Source organism: Salmo salar, chromosome ssa14, assembly GCF_905237065.1.
Source record: "Salmo salar chromosome ssa14, Ssal_v3.1, whole genome shotgun sequence".
Classification (NCBI taxonomy): domain Eukaryota; kingdom Metazoa; phylum Chordata; class Actinopteri; order Salmoniformes; family Salmonidae; genus Salmo; species Salmo salar.
The window spans coordinates 72,756,814-72,782,644 of record NC_059455.1 but is presented as its reverse complement, the minus strand read 5'-3'; the positions used below and the strand labels follow the sequence as shown (position 1 = coordinate 72,782,644).

The 25,831-nt window shown below is 43.1% G+C and overlaps 1 protein-coding gene across 1 annotated transcript; it reads left to right on the top strand.

The window, feature by feature from the left end:
- Positions 1-8,188: 8,188 nt before the first annotated feature.
- LOC123726772 (zona pellucida sperm-binding protein 3) lies at positions 8,189-12,794 on the top strand. Its single transcript, XM_045694770.1, has 11 exons — positions 8,189-8,679; positions 8,775-8,890; positions 8,980-9,083; positions 9,895-10,072; positions 10,252-10,369; positions 10,519-10,604; positions 10,728-10,924; positions 11,086-11,256; positions 11,828-11,962; positions 12,037-12,165; positions 12,539-12,794. Exons 1-10 carry the CDS (start codon positions 8,266-8,268, stop codon positions 12,159-12,161), a joined length of 1,644 nt encoding a protein of 547 aa, XP_045550726.1. The 5' UTR covers positions 8,189-8,265; the 3' UTR covers positions 12,162-12,165; positions 12,539-12,794.
- The last annotated feature ends 13,037 nt before the right edge of the window (positions 12,795-25,831 follow it).

Below are 25,831 nucleotides of genomic sequence, written 5' to 3'. Positions count from 1 at the left end.
TGATCGCTAGACACAAGTCGCATGGCCGGGAATCAAATTTGTATCTGATTTCAAACCACCTTGGAAGGTCAGGGCCAGCTCCAGACATAAGCGGTCGCTTAGGGGCCCCCGACCAAAAAAGGTTTATACATATATACAGTACCAGTCAAAAGTTTGGACACACCTACTCATTCAAGGGTTTTTCTTAATTTTTTACTATTTTCTACATTGTAGAATCATACTGAAGACAGCAAAACTATGAAATAACACATGGAATAACCAAAAAGGTGTTAAACAAATCCAAATATATTTTATATTCTTCAAAGTAGCCACCTTGATGATAGCATTGCACACTGTTGGCATTCTCTCACCTAGCTTCATGAGGTAGTCACCTGGAATGCATTTCAATCAACAGGTGTACCTTTTTTTCTACCTTTATTTAACTAGGCAAGCCAGATAAGAACACATTCTTATTTTCAATGATGGCCTAGGAACACTGGGTTAACTGCCTTGTTCAGCGGCAGAACGACAGATTTTTACCTTGTCAGCTCGGGGATTCGATCTTGCAACCTTTCGGTTACAAGTCCAACGCTCTAACCACTAGGCTACCTGCCACCTTGTTAAAAGTTCATTTGTGGAATTTCTTTCCTTAATGCGTTTGAGCCAATCAGTTGTGTTGTGACAAGGTAGGGGTGGTACACAGAAGATAGCCCAATTTGGTGAAAGACCAAGTCCATATTATGGCAAGAACAGCTCAAATAAGCAAAGAGAAAGGACGTCATTACTTTAAGACATGAAGGTCAGTCAATCTGGAACATTTCAAGAACTTTGAACATTTCTTCAAGTGCAGTCGCAAGAACCATAAAGCGCTATGATGAAACTGGCTCTCGTGAGGACCGCCACAGGAAAGGAAGACCCAGAGTTACCTTTGCTGCAGAGGATAAGTTTATTAGACTTACCAGCCTTAGAAATTGCAGCCCAAATAAATGCTTCACAGAGTTCAAGTAACAGACACATCTCAACATCAACTGTTCAGAGGAGACTGCGTTAATCAGGCCTTCATGGTCGAATTGCTGCAAAGAAACCACTACAAAAGGACACCAATAAGAAGAAGAGACTTGTTTGGGCCAAGAAACACGAGCAATGGGTCAAATATGAGATTTTTGGTTCCAACCGCCGCGATTTTGTCAGACACAGAGTAGGTGAACGGAAATCTCCACGTGTGGTTCCCACCGTGAAGCATGGAGGAGGAGGTGTGATGGTGCTTTGCTGGTGACACTGTCTGTGATTTATTTAGAATTCAAGGCACACTTAACCAGCATGGCTAACTCAGCATTCTGCAGCAATAAGCCATCCCATCTGGTTTGCGCTCAGTGGGACTATCATTTGTTTTTCAACAGGGCAATGACCCAACACACCTCCAGGCTGTGTAAGGGCTATTTGAACAAGAAGGAGAGTGATGGAGTGCTGCATCAGATGACCTGGCCTCAACAATCACCCGACCTCAACCCAATTGAGATGGTTTGGGATGAGTTGGACCGCAGAGTGAAGGAAAAGCAGCCAACAAGTGCTCAGCATATGTGGGAACTCCTTCAAGACTTCTTCAAGAAAAAACATCCAGGTGAAGCTGGTTGAGAGAATGCCAAGAGTGTGCAAAGGTGTCATCAAGGCAAAGGGTGGCTACTTTGAAGAATCTAAAATCTAAAATATTTATTGCTGACCAGCAGATGTCACTAATGTGCATTGTGAACAGACAATGACCTCCGAGTAATTAACCGTTTTTGGGCCCAATTTGGTGAAAGCGCTGAAGCCTACAGAAAGATTTGGTTTCCCGTCACTACAGATTGCTATAACATATGATGTGTTAGCTGATATGTAAAATACGTATCCAGGCGTTTTAAGATCTGCCACGTATCACGTGCCACGCCTGGGCAGAGGAACGTGGCAAACAAGAACGCGTTCCTCTGATGGTGCCGACAGAGATGGTCGGCTCGCTTCGAGTCCTTAGGAAACTATGCAGTATTTGGTTTTTTTATGTATTATTTCTTACCCCAGGAAGTCTTAAGTCTTATTACATACAGCCGGGAAGAACTACTGGATGTAAGAGTGACGCCAATTTACCAACATTACGACCAGGAATATGACTTTCCCGAAGCGGATCCTCTGTTTGGACCACCACCCAGGACAATTGATCTGATCCCAGAAGCTGACCCAAGACAAGGGCGCCGCAGAAAGGGCAGACGGAGCGGCCTCCTGGTCAGGCTCCGTAAAAGTGCACATCGCCCACCGCTCCCGAGTATACTACCTGCCAATGTCCAGTGTCTTGACAACAAGGTAGACAAAATTCGAGAAAGGGTTGCCTTTCAGAAAGAGATCAGAGATTGTAACATTCTCTGTTTCACGGAAACATGGCTCTCTCGGGATATGTTGTCGGAATCGGTTCAGCCATCGGATTTCTCCATGCATCGCGCCGACAGAGATAAACACCTCTCTGGGAAGAGGAAGGACGGAGGTGTATGCTTCATGATTCGACTCATGGTGTAATATGACATTACTCATATCATATTTATGTACTGTATTTTATACCATCTATTGCACCTTGGCCACTTCGTTCATCCATATATTTGTATGGGATGATGGTACTGCTATTTTAGAGGGAAATAACCTGCACATGGCAAGCAGGTTAGCACTTATTGGGATGGCTCCGCAGAATGTTCACTAGCTGGCACAGCCACAAAGTAATAAAATATGATTTTTAAACATTAACCTCACTGCCAACCCTAATGCTTAACATTAAATTAAAACCAAAAAAGCATACATTGTTACAATGTAGCCAACTTTGACTTTCCATCTAGTGGTAATCGCTAAGTTCTGCCTCCAGGACAATACCGTCTCAATAAATGTCAACCTGCACATGGCACTTGCCAGTATCACTTTTAAATATCTGACTTCAGAGCTTTTGATGTGGTTTCATAAAGAAGGAATATGTTCCCAGTCCATATCTATTTCTAGAACTGGAAGGCGCTGTTGTCGTGGTGGCCCATAATAGACTTGCTCCAAGCAGCAGCACACTCCAACTCACTGAGGTTGGTGCCAGTCCTGATGTCCCAGCACACAAGGAGGATGCCCCTACAACAAAGTGACATAAGCACCACCACATCTGCTCCTGGCGAACTCAACCAGTGAAGAGACTACCACAACACTGAGATGATGCCTGTTAATCTCTTTGAAAAATAAATGATTTAATGCTACTTCGACTGACTTTCTGTCTTCACCATTATGCACTACATGCTAGAGTAATCTGAAATATTGCCTTCATTTGTTAAAGTGAGTGCCCAGCAATGTAGAAGGGCAACACATGATCAGGGGGCATATTCAGTAGTAGGCTCAACCAACAAGAATGTTGCACTTGGTATGGAGCCCCTTCACTGTTGCATGTTGCTGCCAACTGACATTTCCTAGCGTAGTCTTTGGTCTGTATTGGTGTTTGCATAGCCAGACAGCACATCCTGGATTAATGGGACTCTGTCCCAAGGTTCCTGATTGAGCATGTAAGTTACAGGGCATTCTGAGAAATTGGGCTTGCAATGTGAACTCCGGCTATAAAGGGTCTGAGGAAGGGGTGGACTGCACAGGAGGTTGGTGGCCCCTTAATTGGGGAGACCGGGCTTGTGGTAACTGCAGTGGAATGGTATCAAACCCGTGTTTGCCATTCGCGCCGTTCTTCCCTCAACCTCCACTGGCGGCCTGGAACCAGAAATCGGCACTGGCATTTCTAACTGGTCCTTTTCCTTAAACCCCGCCCCTATTTTTTTATTTTTGGTTGTTGTGAGACTTCCATTATTAACCACAAGGATAATTTGGTGCTAAAACCCAAGTTTTTGGGTTTAGTCTGGTGTACGCCTAGCCTCAAAGTCAATGGAAAGGCTTTGGTCAAGTTCCTCCCTGACTACATTGCAGATGTATGCCAGATCTTAAAATGCCTGGTAATGTATTTAACTCGGGTAACCACATACAGCAATCTGATGCACTGTTGGACGCGGCACAACCACTGGATGCAACGCTTAAGCATCTAGTTGGGCAGGCGCTACGGTCAGAAATGCACACGAGATTGCCACAGCACCTATTCTGATTTCAACAAGAGATGAGAAATTATCGGGTGCCAATTCACACAATTTATATGGCTGCATTTAGACAGGCAGCACAATTCTGATCTTTTTCTACTAATTGGTCAAGACCAATCGCAAAATGTTTTTTCAGATCGGATATGTCAAAAGGCCAATTAGTGAAAAAGGATCAGAATTGGGCTGCCTGTTTAAATGCAGCCAATGGCCTTAGGGTTCTAGGCCCATATTCCCAAAGCGCATCGGAGGATAGAACAGCTTATCAATGGATCGGTTTTGCCTTTTAGGCCACACTGCAAGGCCTAGTGCTCACATCTGTCTTAAAAAATAAATGTATTTCACCTTTTGAACCAGGTAGGCTAGTTGAGAACAAGTTCTCATTTACAACTGCAACCTGGCCAAGATAAAGCAAAGCAGTGAGACAACACAGAGTTACACATGGAATAATCAAACATGCAGTCAATAACACAATAGGAAAAAAGTCAATATACAATTTGTGCAAGGGAGGTAAGGCAATAAATAGGCCATAGTGGCAAAATAATTACAATTTAGCAATTAAACACGAGTGAGATGTGCAAGTAGAGATACTGGGGTGCGAAGGACCAACAAAATATAACAGTATGGGGATGAGGTAGTTGGATGGGCTATTTACAGATGAGCTATGTACAGGTGCAGTGATCTGTGAGCTGCACTGACAGCTGGTGCTTAAAGTTAGTGAGGGAGATATGAGTCTCCAGCTTCAGTGACTTTTGCAATTCGTTCCAGTCATTGGCAGCAGAGAACTGGAACGAAAGGCGACCAAATGAGGAATTGGCTTTGGGGGTGACCAGTGAAATATACCTGCTGGAGCACGTGCTACGGGTGGGTGCTGCTGTGTTGTTTTGGAATGCTGACTCTCCAAGCTAAGGTGACAACAAAGCCTACCATGGATGTTCCCAGTTACTTTGAATGTTCAAAGTCATAGTGTTAGAACACTTAAAGCCTCAAAGGAAAGTGAAACTATTTTCAATACGAGTCCTTTATGGCTCGCCACAGCAGTCAACTAGCTAGCTAGGTAGCTTTCTAGCACATTCACTAATTTGTCTGTAAGCAATACATGTTCTTGTCAAACTGTCAACCGAGTAACTAGCAAGCAACAAGATATGTAAAATAGCAGTCTATAAACCACGAGGGCAAATAGATCAGATTTGATCGCTAGACACAAGTCGCATGGCCGGGAATCAAATTTGTATCTGATTTCAAACCACCTTGGAAGGTCAGGGCCAGCTCCAGACATAAGCGGTCGCTTAGGGGCCCCCCGACCAAAAAAAGGTTTATACATATATACAGTACCAGTCAAAAGTTTGGACACACCTACTCATTCAAGGGTTTTTCTTAATTTTTTACTATTTTCTACATTGTAGAATCATACTGAAGACAGCAAAACTATGAAATAACACATGGAATAACCAAAAAGGTGTTAAACAAATCCAAATATATTTTATATTCTTCAAAGTAGCCACCTTGATGATAGCATTGCACACTGTTGGCATTCTCTCACCTAGCTTCATGAGGTAGTCACCTGGAATGCATTTCAATCAACAGGTGTACCTTTTTTTCTACCTTTATTTAACTAGGCAAGCCAGATAAGAACACATTCTTATTTTCAATGATGGCCTAGGAACACTGGGTTAACTGCCTTGTTCAGCGGCAGAACGACAGATTTTTACCTTGTCAGCTCGGGGATTCGATCTTGCAACCTTTCGGTTACAAGTCCAACGCTCTAACCACTAGGCTACCTGCCACCTTGTTAAAAGTTCATTTGTGGAATTTCTTTCCTTAATGCGTTTGAGCCAATCAGTTGTGTTGTGACAAGGTAGGGGTGGTACACAGAAGATAGCCCAATTTGGTGAAAGACCAAGTCCATATTATGGCAAGAACAGCTCAAATAAGCAAAGAGAAAGGACGTCATTACTTTAAGACATGAAGGTCAGTCAATCTGGAACATTTCAAGAACTTTGAACATTTCTTCAAGTGCAGTCGCAAGAACCATAAAGCGCTATGATGAAACTGGCTCTCGTGAGGACCGCCACAGGAAAGGAAGACCCAGAGTTACCTTTGCTGCAGAGGATAAGTTTATTAGACTTACCAGCCTTAGAAATTGCAGCCCAAATAAATGCTTCACAGAGTTCAAGTAACAGACACATCTCAACATCAACTGTTCAGAGGAGACTGCGTTAATCAGGCCTTCATGGTCGAATTGCTGCAAAGAAACCACTACAAAAGGACACCAATAAGAAGAAGAGACTTGTTTGGGCCAAGAAACACGAGCAATGGGTCAAATATGAGATTTTTGGTTCCAACCGCCGCGATTTTGTCAGACACAGAGTAGGTGAACGGAAATCTCCACGTGTGGTTCCCACCGTGAAGCATGGAGGAGGAGGTGTGATGGTGCTTTGCTGGTGACACTGTCTGTGATTTATTTAGAATTCAAGGCACACTTAACCAGCATGGCTAACTCAGCATTCTGCAGCAATAAGCCATCCCATCTGGTTTGCGCTCAGTGGGACTATCATTTGTTTTTCAACAGGGCAATGACCCAACACACCTCCAGGCTGTGTAAGGGCTATTTGAACAAGAAGGAGAGTGATGGAGTGCTGCATCAGATGACCTGGCCTCAACAATCACCCGACCTCAACCCAATTGAGATGGTTTGGGATGAGTTGGACCGCAGAGTGAAGGAAAAGCAGCCAACAAGTGCTCAGCATATGTGGGAACTCCTTCAAGACTTCTTCAAGAAAAAACATCCAGGTGAAGCTGGTTGAGAGAATGCCAAGAGTGTGCAAAGGTGTCATCAAGGCAAAGGGTGGCTACTTTGAAGAATCTAAAATCTAAAATATTTATTGCTGACCAGCAGATGTCACTAATGTGCATTGTGAACAGACAATGACCTCCGAGTAATTAACCGTTTTTGGGCCCAATTTGGTGAAAGCGCTGAAGCCTACAGAAAGATTTGGTTTCCCGTCACTACAGATTGCTATAACATATGATGTGTTAGCTGATATGTAAAATACGTATCCAGGCGTTTTAAGATCTGCCACGTATCACGTGCCACGCCTGGGCAGAGGAACGTGGCAAACAAGAACGCGTTCCTCTGATGGTGCCGACAGAGATGGTCGGCTCGCTTCGAGTCCTTAGGAAACTATGCAGTATTTGGTTTTTTTAATGTATTATTTCTTACCCCAGGAAGTCTTAAGTCTTATTACATACAGCCGGGAAGAACTACTGGATGTAAGAGTGACGCCAATTTACCAACATTACGACCAGGAATATGACTTTCCCGAAGCGGATCCTCTGTTTGGACCACCACCCAGGACAATTGATCTGATCCCAGAAGCTGACCCAAGACAACGGCGCCGCAGAAAGGGCAGACGGAGCGGCCTCCTGGTCAGGCTCCGTAAAAGTGCACATCGCCCACCGCTCCCGAGTATACTACCTGCCAATGTCCAGTGTCTTGACAACAAGGTAGACAAAATTCGAGAAAGGGTTGCCTTTCAGAAAGAGATCAGAGATTGTAACATTCTCTGTTTCACGGAAACATGGCTCTCTCGGGATATGTTGTCGGAATCGGTTCAGCCATCGGATTTCTCCATGCATCGCGCCCGACAGAGATAAACACCTCTCTGGGAAGAGGAAGGACGGAGGTGTATGCTTCATGATTAACGACTCATGGTGTAATATGACATTACTCATATCATATTTATGTACTGTATTTTATACCATCTATTGCACCTTGGCCATCGTTCATCCATATATTTATATGTACATATTCTCATTCACCCCTTTTAGATTTGTGTGTATTAGTTGTAGTTGTTGGGGAACTGTTAGATTACTTGTTAGATATTCCTGCACTGTCGGAACCAGAAGCACAAGCATTTCGCTACACTCGCATTAACATCTGCTAACCATGTGTACGTGACAAATAAAATGTGATTTGATTTGAACATGCGTGCCAATTAAAGATCTTGACTAATCAGATGCAAGGCCCAATTAGGGCGTAATCCAGCCCAGGTGTGCAGCCTGGTTGGTTGTTAAAAGCTACCTCTGTTTCATCAATTGTAGCATAGCAGAGGCACGCTGTCCTCTAACCTACAGAGTCACAGTAGTTGTTGGCGTGGGACTCATGATGGCAAACGCGCTCAGGTTATTGTTCAAGCAACTGGTTTGGTTTTTACTTGTGGAAAACTTCTTAATCTCTCCTGCTTTGTCATATACTTATAGCACTGACACATGGCAACAACTTCCAAGGCGAACACCGCAATTTGACAATCGTCCCCGCTTTAAACAGCCTCCACTCCAACAAACAGTTTCAAGGCCAATTCGAGTAGAAACTGTCGCTGTGACGTGCCATTCAGACTACATGGAGATAGTCGTGAAGGCTGATCTGTTTCAACTCGGTAATCTAATCGACGTGGATGACCTGCGACTTGGAGTTGAACAGTACCAAGACCAAGAGCCCTGTAGGGCAACAGCGTCAGCAGCCGGAGATGAGTACAGAATATTTGCAGCACTTTCGGACTGTGGAACCAAGAACCTGGTAATATACCTATATATATATATATATTTTTTTTTTCTCTAGTAGTTGACTTCTTGAAACAACCTTCTCTTAAATGCTGCTTTGTGAATCCACAGATAACCGAAGACTCATTGATCTACACAAACCTCCTCAGATATACACCCAGAACCACACCAGATGGGGTTATTCGAATGGTTGGTGCTGTAATCCCAATTGAGTGTCATTATGAAAGGTGAGTTTAGGCTATACTGTTGTATGATGATCATATGAATCCTGCGTTGACCTATTGGTTTATTTACCGGCCTGTACTTTCTGTTTCAGGAAGTACAGTTTGGACAGTTATTCTCTCCAGCCGACCTGGATCCCTTTCACCGCCACAGTGTCTGCTGAAGACACCCTGCAGTTCTCATTGAAGCTTATGACAAGTGGGTATATGAATCCTGGGCTGCACTTCGCAGGGTACTATTTTGTTGAACATTCAGATAATCTAAAGGGTACAATGGCGCTCTCCCAGAAGCTTGGTAAAACCCGTGAATTGAATGTTCAAATATAAATGTACTATGTAGCACAAATGCTCTTCTGACATGCAAAATACGGAATCACATCAGACAACTTATGGGGGACACTTCTATCTGCAACGTTATACAGTTTGCATACTAAACATGGCCCTGTTAACAAACCCCTCATTTGAATCCAATATTAGATGCTCACTAGTTTAGCGCCTATTGACAATAAGTTCTGGCCGGGGTAGTTTTAATAGCGACTCGCGTTCGTAACTTTAAAACGCATCGCTTGTCTTTCACATCAGCGACACATTTTCAAAGAAAGTTCAATTACTACACGTTTTTATAGGGTTCCCTCCCACACGGACATATTTCCATGTGACAGTGCTTGTTAATGGTTGACATACAGAAGACAGAGGCGTACCTGTGCTAATTAGTTATCTGCGTCTTCAAACACCTGTGTATAAACGGAAGATTGACGCCACAAACGTGTTGTCACTGAAATACTGTCGGCTACAACTAAATGGTGTAGAGTAACTAAGTGTTGCGCGTGTGAAGTGATTTTGATGCGATATGCAAGAGGGCTTTGTTTCTTGAACTATACTGCAATAGAGGCTTTAGCTGCCAGGGCCAATTCACATCTAAACAGATGGTCCTTGGACTATAAGGAGTAATGTTAGGCTCCTTTAGTTCATTATTGGATAACCTGTCTTTACTGCCATTTCCTTTCCAGGTGACTGGCTCTATGAGCGGGGTTCTGGAGTCTACTTCCTGGGTGATCCCATCAACATTGAGGCGTCTGTCAGGGTTGCTCACCACACCAGGCTCAGGGTGTTTGTTAGCAGCTGCGTGGCCACACTGGACCCTGATAGCAACTCTGTCCCTAGATATGTCTTCATTGAGAGTGATGGGTAAGCAGGGGGGAAAATGGCTTAGAACGACTATTCTCCGGCTGGCCCGTAGAGAACGATAGAATATGCCATTTGAGGGCTTCCACCATTTTTAAAGTAGTCAACTGGTGCTTGGCGGTTTCTTTGAGACTTCTTAATTGGTTACTAAGGAAGATGCCCCAATATGTATCTCCCTCCAGGTGCTTGACGGATTCCCAGCTGCCTGGTTCCCGCTCTGGTTTCATGCGTAGAACCCAGGACAACGAGCTCGGGTTCCACATTGATGCCTTTAGGTTCTACCAGGAGGACGGGGCAGAGGTGAGGGCGGTATTTAAAAAAAGAACAGATATTGTAGAGGCCATTACGGCTACTGTAGTAAAATTATTCTACAGTTACATAATTTACAGACATTATGTAGGCTACTGTGATTCTGCATCTTTGTTTTGCTCATCCTGTTTTTTTTACAGCTGTACATCACCTGCCACCTTATGGCAGTCCCTGTCATGGACCATGCAGAGCCTAGCAACAAGGCATGCTCCTTCATTGATGGCAGGTGGGATAAGTCACATTTCCTTAGCTACTGTTACTGGGCTGTGACCTATTCACTGGAATAACCATAGCATTTAAAAAAAATGGTGTGTTCTTGGTCCATGAGTAGATCTTTCATACATTTCAGATGGAGGTCTGCTGATGAGAATGATTTGCTATGTGGGCATTGTCTAAGCCTGAGTAGACAGAAGGGGGTTGATCAAGCTCCAGCACAACGTCCCCTCAGTCCAAGACTAGGTGGTAGCCAACTTGAACCTCGTATCTACCGCAACAAACCCCCAGTCTCTGGTGACAATTGGAGTATTGGGATGAAGGCCAAGAAAGGTGTATTTGACATCTTAATCCCTCTATTCTGTCACTACCTTCTCAAAACACATTGCAGGGCTGGGACCTTCTCCAATATGGTTGAGATGGAAATTGAGGGAAGACTAATTGAAAGTGTCTTGACTGCAAAGGTGTGTTTAATGAATGTGTTGTCCTTTTAGTATGGGGCCAGGATACTACTTTGGGCCCCATAATGGTCCTCCCAAGTAAACAGAAGCGTACATCTCCACGGATGAGTGGAGGTATCGATATACCTGGCTTCCCTGCCTCAACAGGGGACAGGAAGCCCGTATCACCTGGCAGTCGTTGGAGTGGCATGGACTTCAAGAGAGGTAATTTGACTCTGACATGGCATAATCTTATTCCTTATGTAGTGCACTACCTTTGAACAGGTAGTCTTGATAACCCAACCCTAGGCAACAGCAGTGACTAGGGTCTGGCTTCAATGACTGACTCGTTTGGCAACTTCTCCCAACAAATCACGAGGCAGACATAGCAGAACGTCATGATTTGAAACCAAATTTTGCAGGGAATACCTTTGCAGTGGTTTTAGTGAAGGTAGTTGAGGCAAACTAGCCACTTGCATAATGCACTCATTAAAAAGAACTGATCTCCATCTTGCAGCTACTATTTTGTATGTATTCAAGCGGATCAGGTAGTGACATAGGCAGACTTATGCCAAACTCGCATTCCAGTAGGTACAGAAGTGTGAAGCCAGTTTTTTTAAAATGTGTGGGAGGCAACCAGGATGTCTCGACTATTGCCCAGACCATGATGCACTGGCCAAAAGTAGTGCACTCTATAGGTCATCGGGTGCCACTTCGGACACCTGTCTTTTCCTATCCCTATAGGCTAGCAATTCTGCCAACACTGGCTGTGTTAATCTGTTACATTTAATTCCAGGACCTTATTTCGCCCAATCCCAAAATGCGGCTAGTCCCTTGGGCCCGAGGGTCGGACCCAACAACAAGCACGGTCTCGTTAGCTCTGCAACATATGATGGCTTCATCAAGCAGAAAGAACTAATTGCCCAAAGAGGTAATGACTGTACTTTACTGTTTTGCATGTATGATAATTGCATGTAGGCTCTGTGCTAAATAGTCTGTTCTCAGAGCTGGAGGCCACCCCAGACCCTGAGTTGATTCCTACACCTGAGCCCATTGGAGACCTTGAGGTTACCACAGAGAAAGAGGGTCTGGGTGAAGAGAAGGATCAGAATGAGATTGGAACCTATTGAAAGGGTATGTATGGGATGATGGTACTGCTATTTTAGAGGGAAATAACCTGCACATGGCAAGCAGGTTAGCACTTATTGGGATGGCTCCGCAGAATGTTCACTAGCTGGCACAGCCACAAAGTAATAAAATATGATTTTTAAACATTAACCTCACTGCCAACCCTAATGCTTAACATTAAATTAAAACCAAAAAAGCATACATTGTTACAATGTAGCCAACTTTGACTTTCCATCTAGTGGTAATCGCTAAGTTCTGCCTCCAGGACAATACCGTCTCAATAAATGTCAACCTGCACATGGCACTTGCCAGTATCACTTTTAAATATCTGACTTCAGAGCTTTTGATGTGGTTTCATAAAGAAGGAATATGTTCCCAGTCCATATCTATTTCTAGAACTGGAAGGCGCTGTTGTCGTGGTGGCCCATAATAGACTTGCTCCAAGCAGCAGCACACTCCAACTCACTGAGGTTGGTGCCAGTCCTGATGTCCCAGCACACAAGGAGGATGCCCCTACAACAAAGTGACATAAGCACCACCACATCTGCTCCTGGCGAACTCAACCAGTGAAGAGACTACCACAACACTGAGATGATGCCTGTTAATCTCTTTGAAAAATAAATGATTTAATGCTACTTCGACTGACTTTCTGTCTTCACCATTATGCACTACATGCTAGAGTAATCTGAAATATTGCCTTCATTTGTTAAAGTGAGTGCCCAGCAATGTAGAAGGGCAACACATGATCAGGGGGGCATATTCAGTAGTAGGCTCAACCAACAAGAATGTTGCACTTGGTATGGAGCCCCTTCACTGTTGCATGTTGCTGCCAACTGACATTTCCTAGCGTAGTCTTTGGTCTGTATTGGTGTTTGCATAGCCAGACAGCACATCCTGGATTAATGGGACTCTGTCCCAAGGTTCCTGATTGAGCATGTAAGTTACAGGGCATTCTGAGAAATTGGGCTTGCAATGTGAACTCCGGCTATAAAGGGTCTGAGGAAGGGGTGGACTGCACAGGAGGTTGGTGGCCCCTTAATTGGGGAGACCGGGCTTGTGGTAACTGCAGTGGAATGGTATCAAACCCGTGTTTGCCATTCGCGCCGTTCTTCCCTCAACCTCCACTGGCGGCCTGGAACCAGAAATCGGCACTGGCATTTCTAACTGGTCCTTTTCCTTAAACCCCGCCCCTATTTTTTTATTTTTGGTTGTTGTGAGACTTCCATTATTAACCACAAGGATAATTTGGTGCTAAAACCCAAGTTTTTGGGTTTAGTCTGGTGTACGCCTAGCCTCAAAGTCAATGGAAAGGCTTTGGTCAAGTTCCTCCCTGACTACATTGCAGATGTATGCCAGATCTTAAAATGCCTGGTAATGTATTTAACTCGGGTAACCACATACAGCAATCTGATGCACTGTTGGACGCGGCACAACCACTGGATGCAACGCTTAAGCATCTAGTTGGGCAGGCGCTACGGTCAGAAATGCACACGAGATTGCCACAGCACCTATTCTGATTTCAACAAGAGATGAGAAATTATCGGGTGCCAATTCACACAATTTATATGGCTGCATTTAGACAGGCAGCACAATTCTGATCTTTTTCTACTAATTGGTCAAGACCAATCGCAAAATGTTTTTTCAGATCGGATATGTCAAAAGGCCAATTAGTGAAAAAAGGATCAGAATTGGGCTGCCTGTTTAAATGCAGCCAATGGCCTTAGGGTTCTAGGCCCATATTCCCAAAGCGCATCGGAGGATAGAACAGCTTATCAATGGATCGGTTTTGCCTTTTAGGCCACACTGCAAGGCCTAGTGCTCACATCTGTCTTAAAAAATAAATGTATTTCACCTTTTGAACCAGGTAGGCTAGTTGAGAACAAGTTCTCATTTACAACTGCAACCTGGCCAAGATAAAGCAAAGCAGTGAGACAACACAGAGTTACACATGGAATAATCAAACATGCAGTCAATAACACAATAGGAAAAAAGTCAATATACAATTTGTGCAAGGGAGGTAAGGCAATAAATAGGCCATAGTGGCAAAATAATTACAATTTAGCAATTAAACACGAGTGAGATGTGCAAGTAGAGATACTGGGGTGCGAAGGACCAACAAAATATAACAGTATGGGGATGAGGTAGTTGGATGGGCTATTTACAGATGAGCTATGTACAGGTGCAGTGATCTGTGAGCTGCACTGACAGCTGGTGCTTAAAGTTAGTGAGGGAGATATGAGTCTCCAGCTTCAGTGACTTTTGCAATTCGTTCCAGTCATTGGCAGCAGAGAACTGGAACGAAAGGCGACCAAATGAGGAATTGGCTTTGGGGGTGACCAGTGAAATATACCTGCTGGAGCACGTGCTACGGGTGGGTGCTGCTGTGTTGTTTTGGAATGCTGACTCTCCAAGCTAAGGTGACAACAAAGCCTACCATGGATGTTCCCAGTTACTTTGAATGTTCAAAGTCATAGTGTTAGAACACTTAAAGCCTCAAAGGAAAGTGAAACTATTTTCAATACGAGTCCTTTATGGCTCGCCACAGCAGTCAACTAGCTAGCTAGGTAGCTTTCTAGCACATTCACTAATTTGTCTGTAAGCAATACATGTTCTTGTCAAACTGTCAACCGAGTAACTAGCAAGCAACAAGATATGTAAAATAGCAGTCTATAAACCACGAGGGCAAATAGATCAGATTTGATCGCTAGACACAAGTCGCATGGCCGGGAATCAAATTTGTATCTGATTTCAAACCACCTTGGAAGGTCAGGGCCAGCTCCAGACATAAGCGGTCGCTTAGGGGCCCCCCGACCAAAAAAGGTTTATACATATATACAGTACCAGTCAAAAGTTTGGACACACCTACTCATTCAAGGGTTTTTCTTAATTTTTTACTATTTTCTACATTGTAGAATCATACTGAAGACAGCAAAACTATGAAATAACACATGGAATAACCAAAAAGGTGTTAAACAAATCCAAATATATTTTATATTCTTCAAAGTAGCCACCTTGATGATAGCATTGCACACTGTTGGCATTCTCTCACCTAGCTTCATGAGGTAGTCACCTGGAATGCATTTCAATCAACAGGTGTACCTTTTTTTCTACCTTTATTTAACTAGGCAAGCCAGATAAGAACACATTCTTATTTTCAATGATGGCCTAGGAACACTGGGTTAACTGCCTTGTTCAGCGGCAGAACGACAGATTTTTACCTTGTCAGCTCGGGGATTCGATCTTGCAACCTTTCGGTTACAAGTCCAACGGTCTAACCACTAGGCTACCTGCCACCTTGTTAAAAGTTCATTTGTGGAATTTCTTTCCTTAATGCGTTTGAGCCAATCAGTTGTGTTGTGACAAGGTAGGGGTGGTATACAGAAGATAGCCCAATTTGGTGAAAGACCAAGTCCATATTATGGCAAGAACAGCTCAAATAAACAAAGAGAAAGGACGTCATTACTTTAAGACATGAAGGTCAGTCAATCTGGAACATTTCAAGAACTTTGAACATTTCTTCAAGTGCAGTCGCAAGAACCATAAAGCGCTATGATGAAACTGGCTCTCGTGAGGACCGCCACAGGAAAGGAAGACCCAGAGTTACCTTTGCTGCAGAGGATAAGTTTATTAGACTTACCAGCCTTAGAAATTGCAGCCCAAATAAATGCTTCACAGAGTTCAAGTAACAGACACATCTCAACATCAACTGTTCAGAGGAGACTGCGTTAATCAGGCCTTCATGGTCGAATTGCTGCAAAGAAACCACTACAAAAGGACACCAATAAGAAGAAGAGACTTGTTTGGGCCAAGAAACACGAGCAATGGGTCAAATATGAGATTTTGGTTCCAACCGCCGCGATTTTGTCAGACACAGAGTAGGTGAACGGAAATCTCCACGTGTGGTTCCCACCGTGAAGCATGGAGGAGGAGGTGTGATGGTGCTTTGCTGGTGACACTGTCTGTGATTTATTTAGAATTCAAGGCACACTTAACCAGCATGGCTAACTCCAGCATTCTGCAGCAATAAGCCATCCCATCTGGTTTGCGCTCAGTGGGACTATCATTTGTTTTTCAACAGGGCAATGACCCAACACACCTCCAGGCTGTGTAAGGGCTATTTGAACAAGAAGGAGAGTGATGGAGTGCTGCATCAGATGACCTGGCCTCAACAATCACCCGACCTCAACCCAATTGAGATGGTTTGGGATGAGTTGGACCGCAGAGTGAAGGAAAAGCAGCCAACAAGTGCTCAGCATATGTGGGAACTCCTTCAAGACTTCTTCAAGAAAAAACATCCAGGTGAAGCTGGTTGAGAGAATGCCAAGAGTGTGCAAAGGTGTCATCAAGGCAAAGGGTGGCTACTTTGAAGAATCTAAAATCTAAAATATTTATTGCTGACCAGCAGATGTCACTAATGTGCATTGTGAACAGACAATGACCTCCGAGTAATTAACCGTTTTTGGGCCCAATTTGGTGAAAGCGCTGAAGCCTACAGAAAGATTTGGTTTCCCGTCACTACAGATTGCTATAACATATGATGTGTTAGCTGATATGTAAAATACGTATCCAGGCGTTTTAAGATCTGCCACGTATCACGTGCCACGCCTGGGCAGAGGAACGTGGCAAACAAGAACGCGTTCCTCTGATGGTGCCGACAGAGATGGTCGGCTCGCTTCGAGTCCTTAGGAAACTATGCAGTATTTGGTTTTTTTAATGTATTATTTCTTACCCCAGGAAGTCTTAAGTCTTATTACATACAGCCGGGAAGAACTACTGGATGTAAGAGTGACGCCAATTTACCAACATTACGACCAGGAATATGACTTTCCCGAAGCGGATCCTCTGTTTGGACCACCACCCAGGACAATTGATCTGATCCCAGAAGCTGACCCAAGACAACGGCGCCGCAGAAAGGGCAGACGGAGCGGCCTCCTGGTCAGGCTCCGTAAAAGTGCACATCGCCCACCGCTCCCGAGTATACTACCTGCCAATGTCCAGTGTCTTGACAACAAGGTAGACAAAATTCGAGAAAGGGTTGCCTTTCAGAAAGAGATCAGAGATTGTAACATTCTCTGTTTCACGGAAACATGGCTCTCTCGGGATATGTTGTCGGAATCGGTTCAGCCATCGGATTTCTCCATGCATCGCGCCGACAGAGATAAACACCTCTCTGGGAAGAGGAAGGACGGAGGTGTATGCTTCATGATTAACGACTCATGGTGTAATATGACATTACTCATATCATATTTATGTACTGTATTTTATACCATCTATTGCACCTTGGCCATCGTTCATCCATATATTTATATGTACATATTCTCATTCACCCCTTTTAGATTTGTGTGTATTAGTTGTAGTTGTTGGGGAACTGTTAGATTACTTGTTAGATATTCCTGCACTGTCGGAACCAGAAGCACAAGCATTTCGCTACACTCGCATTAACATCTGCTAACCATGTGTACGTGACAAATAAAATGTGATTTGATTTGAACATGCGTGCCAATTAAAGATCTTGACTAATCAGATGCAAGGCCCAATTAGGGCGTAATCCAGCCCAGGTGTGCAGCCTGGTTGGTTGTTAAAAGCTACCTCTGTTTCATCAATTGTAGCATAGCAGAGGCACGCTGTCCTGTATGGGATGATGGTACTGCTATTTTAGAGGGAAATAACCTGCACATGGCAAGCAGGTTAGCACTTATTGGGATGGCTCCGCAGAATGTTCACTAGCTGGCACAGCCACAAAGTAATAAAATATGATTTTTAAACATTAACCTCACTGCCAACCCTAATGCTTAACATTAAATTAAAACCAAAAAAGCATACATTGTTACAATGTAGCCAACTTTGACTTTCCATCTAGTGGTAATCGCTAAGTTCTGCCTCCAGGACAATACCGTCTCAATAAATGTCAACCTGCACATGGCACTTGCCAGTATCACTTTTAAATATCTGACTTCAGAGCTTTTGATGTGGTTTCATAAAGAAGGAATATGTTCCCAGTCCATATCTATTTCTAGAACTGGAAGGCGCTGTTGTCGTGGTGGCCCATAATAGACTTGCTCCAAGCAGCAGCACACTCCAACTCACTGAGGTTGGTGCCAGTCCTGATGTCCCAGCACACAAGGAGGATGCCCCTACAACAAAGTGACATAAGCACCACCACATCTGCTCCTGGCGAACTCAACCAGTGAAGAGACTACCACAACACTGAGATGATGCCTGTTAATCTCTTTGAAAAATAAATGATTTAATGCTACTTCGACTGACTTTCTGTCTTCACCATTATGCACTACATGCTAGAGTAATCTGAAATATTGCCTTCATTTGTTAAAGTGAGTGCCCAGCAATGTAGAAGGGCAACACATGATCAGGGGGCATATTCAGTAGTAGGCTCAACCAACAAGAATGTTGCACTTGGTATGGAGCCCCTTCACTGTTGCATGTTGCTGCCAACTGACATTTCCTAGCGTAGTCTTTGGTCTGTATTGGTGTTTGCATAGCCAGACAGCACATCCTGGATTAATGGGACTCTGTCCCAAGGTTCCTGATTGAGCATGTAAGTTACAGGGCATTCTGAGAAATTGGGCTTGCAATGTGAACTCCGGCTATAAAGGGTCTGAGGAAGGGGTGGACTGCACAGGAGGTTGGTGGCCCCTTAATTGGGGAGACCGGGCTTGTGGTAACTGCAGTGGAATGGTATCAAACCCGTGTTTGCCATTCGCGCCGTTCTTCCCTCAACCTCCACTGGCGGCCTGGAACCAGAAATCGGCACTGGCATTTCTAACTGGTCCTTTTCCTTAAACCCCGCCCCCTATTTTTTTATTTTTGGTTGTTGTGAGACTTCCATTATTAACCACAAGGATAATTTGGTGCTAAAACCCAAGTTTTTGGGTTTAGTCTGGTGTACGCCTAGCCTCAAAGTCAATGGAAAGGCTTTGGTCAAGTTCCTCCCCTGACTACATTGCAGATGTATGCCAGATCTTAAAATGCCTGGTAATGTATTTAACTCGGGTAACCACATACAGCAATCTGATGCACTGTTGGACGCGGCACAACCACTGGATGCAACGCTTAAGCATCTAGTTGGGCAGGCGCTACGGTCAGAAATGCACACGAGATTGCCACAGCACCTATTCTGATTTCAACAAGAGATGAGAAATTATCGGGTGCCAATTCACACAATTTATATGGCTGCATTTAGACAGGCAGCACAATTCTGATCTTTTTCTACTAATTGGTCAAGACCAATCGCAAAATGTTTTTTCAGATCGGATATGTCAAAAGGCCAATTAGTGAAAAAAGGATCAGAATTGGGCTGCCTGTTTAAATGCAGCCAATGGCCTTAGGGTTCTAGGCCCATATTCCCAAAGCGCATCGGAGGATAGAACAGCTTATCAATGGATCGGTTTTGCCTTTTAGGCCACACTGCAAGGCCTAGTGCTCACATGTCTTAAAAAATAAATGTATTTCACCTTTTCAACCAGGTAGGCTAGTTGAACATTTCTTCAAGTGCAGTTGCAAAAACCATAAAGCGCTATGATGAAACTGGCTCTCATGAGGACCGCCACAGGAAACGAAGACCCATAGTTACCTCTGCTGCAGAGGATAAGTTCATTTGAGGTAACCGCACCTCAGATTGCAGCCCAAACAAATTTTTCAGAGTTCAAATAACAGACACACCTCAACATCAGCTGTTCAAAGGAGGCTGTGTGAATCAGGCGTTCATGCTCAAATTGCTGCAAAGAAACTACTACTAAAGGACACCAATAATAAGAAGAGACTTGCTTCTGCCAAGAAACACGAGCAATGGACATTAGACCAGTGGAAATATGTCCTTTGGTCTGATGAATCCAAATGTTAGATTTTTGGTTCCAACAGCCATGTCTTTGTGAGACGCAGAGTAGGTGAACGGATGATCTCCACATGTGTGGTTCCCACTGTGAAGCATGGAGGTGTGATGGTGTGGGGGTGCTTTGCTGGTTACACTGTGATTTATTTAGAATTCAAGGCACACTTAACCAGCATGGCCACCACAGCATTCTGCAGCGATACGCCTTCCCATCTGGTTTACACTTTGTGTCCTGAAAATGGCGCCGACAGAGAGCTGCCATGCTTCTAGCTCTTGGGAAACTTTGCAGTATTTCATTTTTTTATGTATTATTTCTTACATTATTAGCCCAGAAAACGTTTTCTGTTGTTACATAAAGCCAAGAAGAACTTTTGGATATCAGAGAGGCGGTAACTCACCATTACGACCAGGAATACGACTTTCCCAAATCAGATCCTTTGTTCGCACCCCCCAGGGCAATTGAACTGATTCCACGAGTTACTCGGAGTGGTTTCTAGTCCGACTTAGGACGCGCGCACACCACCCACCGTTTCCGAGTATACTATTCACTAATGTTCAGTCTCTGATCAATAAAGATGCCGAGCTCAGGGCGAGAATTTCTTTCCAGAGAGACATCAGGGATTGTAACATACTCTGTTTCACAGACACATGGCTCTCTTGGGATATACTGTCTGTGTCTGTCCAGCCAGCTGTGATCTAAGTTCATCGCGCAGACAGGAATAAATATATCACCAGGAAGAAGAAGGGCGGGGGTGTGTGCTTCATGATTAACGACTCATGATGTGATTGTGATAACATACAGGAATTAAAGTCCTTTTGTTCACCCGACCTAGAACACCTCAAACTTAGATTTGTCTGTCCATAACACTTTTTTCCAATCTTCCTCTGTCCAGTGTCTGTGTTCTTTTGCCCATCTTAATATTTTATTTTTATTGGCCAGTCTGAGATATGGCTTTTTCTTTGCAACTCTGCCTAGAAGGCCAGCATCCCAGAGTCGCCACTTCACTGTTGACGTTGAGACTGGTGTTTTGCATGTACTATTTAATGAAGCAGTCAGTTGAGGACTTGTGAGGCATCTGTTTCTCAAACTAGACACTCTAATGTACTTGTCCTCTTGCTCAGTTGTGCACCAGGGCCTCCCACTCCTCTTTCTATTCTGGTTAGAGCCAGTTTGCTCTGTTCTGTGAAGGGAGTAGTACACAGCGTTGAACGAGATCTTCAGTTTCTAGGGCAATTTCTCGCATGGAATAGCCTTCATTTCTCAGAACAAGAATAGACTGACAAGTTTCAGAAGAAAGTTCTTTGTTTCTGGCCATTTTGAGCCTTTAATCAAACCCACAAATGCTGCTGCTCCAGATACTCAACTAGTCTAAAGCCAGTTTTATTGCATCAGCACAACAGTTTTCAGCAGTGCTAACATAATTGCAAAAGGGTTTTCTAATGATCAATTAGCTTCTTAGCTAACACAACACGCCATTGGAACACAGGAGTGATGGTTGCTGATAATGGGCCTCTGTACACCTATGTAGGTATTCCATAGATAATCAGCCATTTCCAGCTACAATAGTCATTTACAACATTAACAATGTCTACACTGTATTTTTGATCAATTTGATGTTATTTGCTTTTCTTTCAAAAACAAGGACATTTCTAACTGACCCCAAACTTTTGAACGGTAGTGTATATACTGTATTCTATTCTATTCTACTGTATCTTAGTCTATGCCGCTCTGACATTGCTCGTCCATATATTTATATATTCTTAATTACATTCCTTTACTTAGATTTCTGTGTATTGGGTATATGTTGTGAAATTGTTAAATATTACTTGTTAGATATTATTGCACTGCCGGAGCTAGAAACACAGGCATTTCGCTACACCCGCAATAACATCTGATAAACACGTGCATGTGACCAATAACATTTGATTTGATTTGTTTTTCAACAGGACAATAACCAAACACACCTCCAGGCTGTGCAAGGGCTATTTGACCAAGGCGAGTGATCGATTGCTGCATCAGATGATCTGGCCTCCACAATCACCCGACCTCAACACAATTTAGATGGTTTTGGATGAGTTGAACCGCAGAGTGAAGGAAAAGCAGCCAACAAGTGGTCAGCATATGTGGGAACTCCTTCAAGACTGCTGGAAAAGCATTCCAGGTGAAGCTGGTTGAGAGAATGTCAAGAGTGTGCAATGCTGTTATCAAGGCAAAGGGTGGCTACTTTGAAGAATCTCAAATATAAAATAGATTTTGATTTGTTTAACACTTTTTTGGTTACTACATGATTCCATATTTCATAGTTTTGATGTCTTCAATATTATTCTACAATACAGAAAATAGTAAAAATAAAGAAAAATCCTTCAATGAGTAGGTGTGTTCAAACTTTTGACTGATACTGTATATCTTTTTTGGGGAACTTAGTCAGACTCTCAATTTACTGTTGCGAGTTAGAATAGTAGAATACACAAAGTGCAAGTTTGACATTTGTTTGTGCATCAGCAGTTTTTATCTTGTTTTGTCAGTCACTGACAGTCACTCAATTAGCCATATCAGCAAATTAAAATTGATTGGTAAATTAGTCTCCCCAGTTATCTAAACTTGTAATCATGGCCTAATACCAACTGGGCACGCAGGGCATGTGCACAGGGCCCTGACTTCCATGGGGCTCCATTGATTTTGTTAGTCACTCTCACTCAGATCTCTTTTTTTTTCACCTTTATTTAACCAGGTAAGCTAGTTGAGAACAAGTTCTCATTTACAACTGGCATAAGTCATGGCAAAATGTGTAGAACTGCAGAAGACTTCCTTTAAAACTGCAACGTTTTCTCTACGCCCCATGGCAAAATATGTAGAATTACAGGAAAAACTTTAAAAGACAAATGTTTCTCTCTGCTGTCAACAGGTGGGCACAAAAAAAGATTGCCCCACCACCAAATCTCGCTTAAGGCCCACAAAAGGATAGACGAAGGTGGTTCGAAATGTGGCTTGAAATATCTGATTCCATGTGCTTTTTGGCTGTTCAGACTGCAGGAAAATGAACCGATTCGAATCGGATATACAAAAGAATAGGATTTGAGTCACTTCAATCTGAGAAGCTATGTGAATACAGGCCCTGAACTCTAGGGACAGTGTAAGCAGTTGAGTGCCAATCAGCAACACCCCGGATTCTGTCAACCATAGTCATCATTCACGACTTGATTGGTATCAGTTGTGTTAGTGCTTGCTGGAACAAAAAGCCTTCACCCACACCGGCATTGGTTTCGTCAAACATTCATGTGTGGCAGGGTATCAGAATATTTTCTCCCTCATCAAATACAATTGGACACTCATTGTTCTTTGTATTGACTGGAGAGTTTATACTTTAGATTAGGAGTGTTGTTCCCTTGAAGAAACCACTGTCTAATTCTTAATCACTTTCTATTGTTTTCTTTTGCTTATGTTGCTGGTGAAGAACAGTATGAGGATGTATGAACTTGTCATCATTGAGGTGTTCATTTTAACATTGGCATTTAGTGTAGAAAGCTGCATTCGTTTGTTGCAAAGATGGGCCGATGATAGATGCATGGACAGAGAAAATAAAGTAACCCAACTGAAGCATTTTGAAGAAGGTCAAGGAGTGCCGTCAATTGGGGCTTACACCGTCTGTGTAGAATATACTGAGGATGACTATGATCATATCGATAAACTCGTACCTCAACAGCAATGGCCGCCATGTGTCTCTGGATGAACTGGGCTGTATTCAGTAGTCGGATTCCGTTGCTAAACATTTTGTCTGTCGCAAAACTTTTTGCAACGGAAAACCGTTTACCATTTACTCTAGGAACCAAACAGCACAAATGGAACGTTTTCCGTTTGGAGTAACAGACAATGTTTTGCAATGGAATCCGACTAATGAATACACCCATTTTTAGGTCACAGAACAAAATGGCTCTCAGAATTCAAAACCCCTCATGATCTCAATTCTCTTTATGGAACCCTCAGATTCTATGGTCTACTCAAACAAGTTGGTGTTCTCACAAGTTCCAGATAATAATGTCATCACCAGGGGGATTCGTGTTGAATAAATTCATGTGTAAAATTGTATTTCAGAATGTAGTCATACTCCATATTTAGAGCACACAATTAGGAGTATAATGACACCAAGGTGTTGTCTGTATCATTTACAGTTGAAGTCCGGAGTTGAAATGTATTTTGCTAAGGTGTATGTAAACTCAGTTTTTCACAATTCCTGACATTTAATCCTAGTAAAAATTCCCTGTCTTAGGTCAGTTAGGATCACCACTTTATTTTAAGAATGTGAAATCTCAGAATAATAGTAGAGAGAATGATTTATTTCAGCTTTTATTTCTTTCATCACATTCCCAGTGGGTCAGAAGTTGACATACTAATTGTGTGTATTTGGTAGCATTGTCTTTAAATTGATTAACTTGGGTCAAACATTTCAGGTAGCCTTCCACAAGCTTCCCACAATAAGTTGGGTGAATTTTGGCCCATTCCTCATGACAGAGCTGGTGTAACTGAGTCAGGTTTGTAGGCCTCCTTGCTCACACATGCTTTTTCAGTTCTGGCCACAAATTTTCTATAGGATTGAGGTTAGGGCTTTGTGATGGCCACTCCAATATCTTGACATTGTTGTCCTTTTTGCCACAACTTTGGAAGTATGCTTGGGGTCACTGTCCATTTGGAAGACCCATTTGCGACCAAGCTTTAACTTCCAGACTGATGTCTTGAGATTTTGCTTCAATATATCCACATAATTTTCCTCCCTCATGATGCCATCTATTTTGTGAAGTTCACCAGTCCCTCCTGCAGCAAAGCACCCCCACAACATGATGCTGCCACCCCTGTACTTCGCAGTTGGGATGGTGTTCTTCAGCTTGCAAGCTTCCATATTTTTCCTCCAAACATAATGGTCATTATGGCCAAACAGTTCTATTTTTGTTTCGTCATACCAGAGATTTCTCCGAAAAGTATGATCTTTGTCCCCATGTGTAGTTGCAAACCGTAGTCTGGCTTTTTTATGGTGGTTTTGGAGCAGGGGCTTCTTCCTTGCTGAGTGGCCTTTCAGGTTATGTTGATATAGGACTTGTTTTATTGTGGATATAGATACTTTTGTACCCGTTTCTTCCAGCATCTTCACAAGGTCCTTTGCTGTTGTTCTGGGATTGATTTGCACTTTTCACACCAAAGTATGTTCACCTCTAGGAGACAGAATGCGTCTCCTTCCTGTGCGGTATAACGGCTGTGTGGTCCCATGATGTTTATATTTGTGTACTATTGTTTGTACAGATGAAGGTGGTACCTTCAGGCGTTTGGAAATTGCTCCCAAGGATGAAGCAAACTTGTGGAGGCCTACAATTGTTTTTCTGAGGTCTTGGCTGATTTCTTTAGATTCTCACATGATCTCAAGCAAAGAAGCTCTGAATTTGAAGGTAGGCCTTGAAATACATCCACATATACACCTCCAATTGACTCAAATTATGTCAATTAGCCTATCAGAAGCTTCTAAAGCATGACATTTTCTGGAATTTACCAAGCTGTTTAAAGGCACAGTCAACTTACTGTATGTAAATACTGACCCACTGTCATTGTGATACAGTGAGTTATAAGTGAATTAATCTGTCTGTAAACAATTGTTGGAAAGATTACTTGTGTCATGCACACAGTAGATGTCCTAACCAACTTGACAAAACTATAATTTGTTAACAAGAAATGTGTGGAGTGGTTGAAAAACGAGTTTCAATGACTCCAACCTAAGTGTATGTAAACTTCTGACTTCAACTGTAAGTTCACAGATCATTGGTCTTACAGGGGGAACG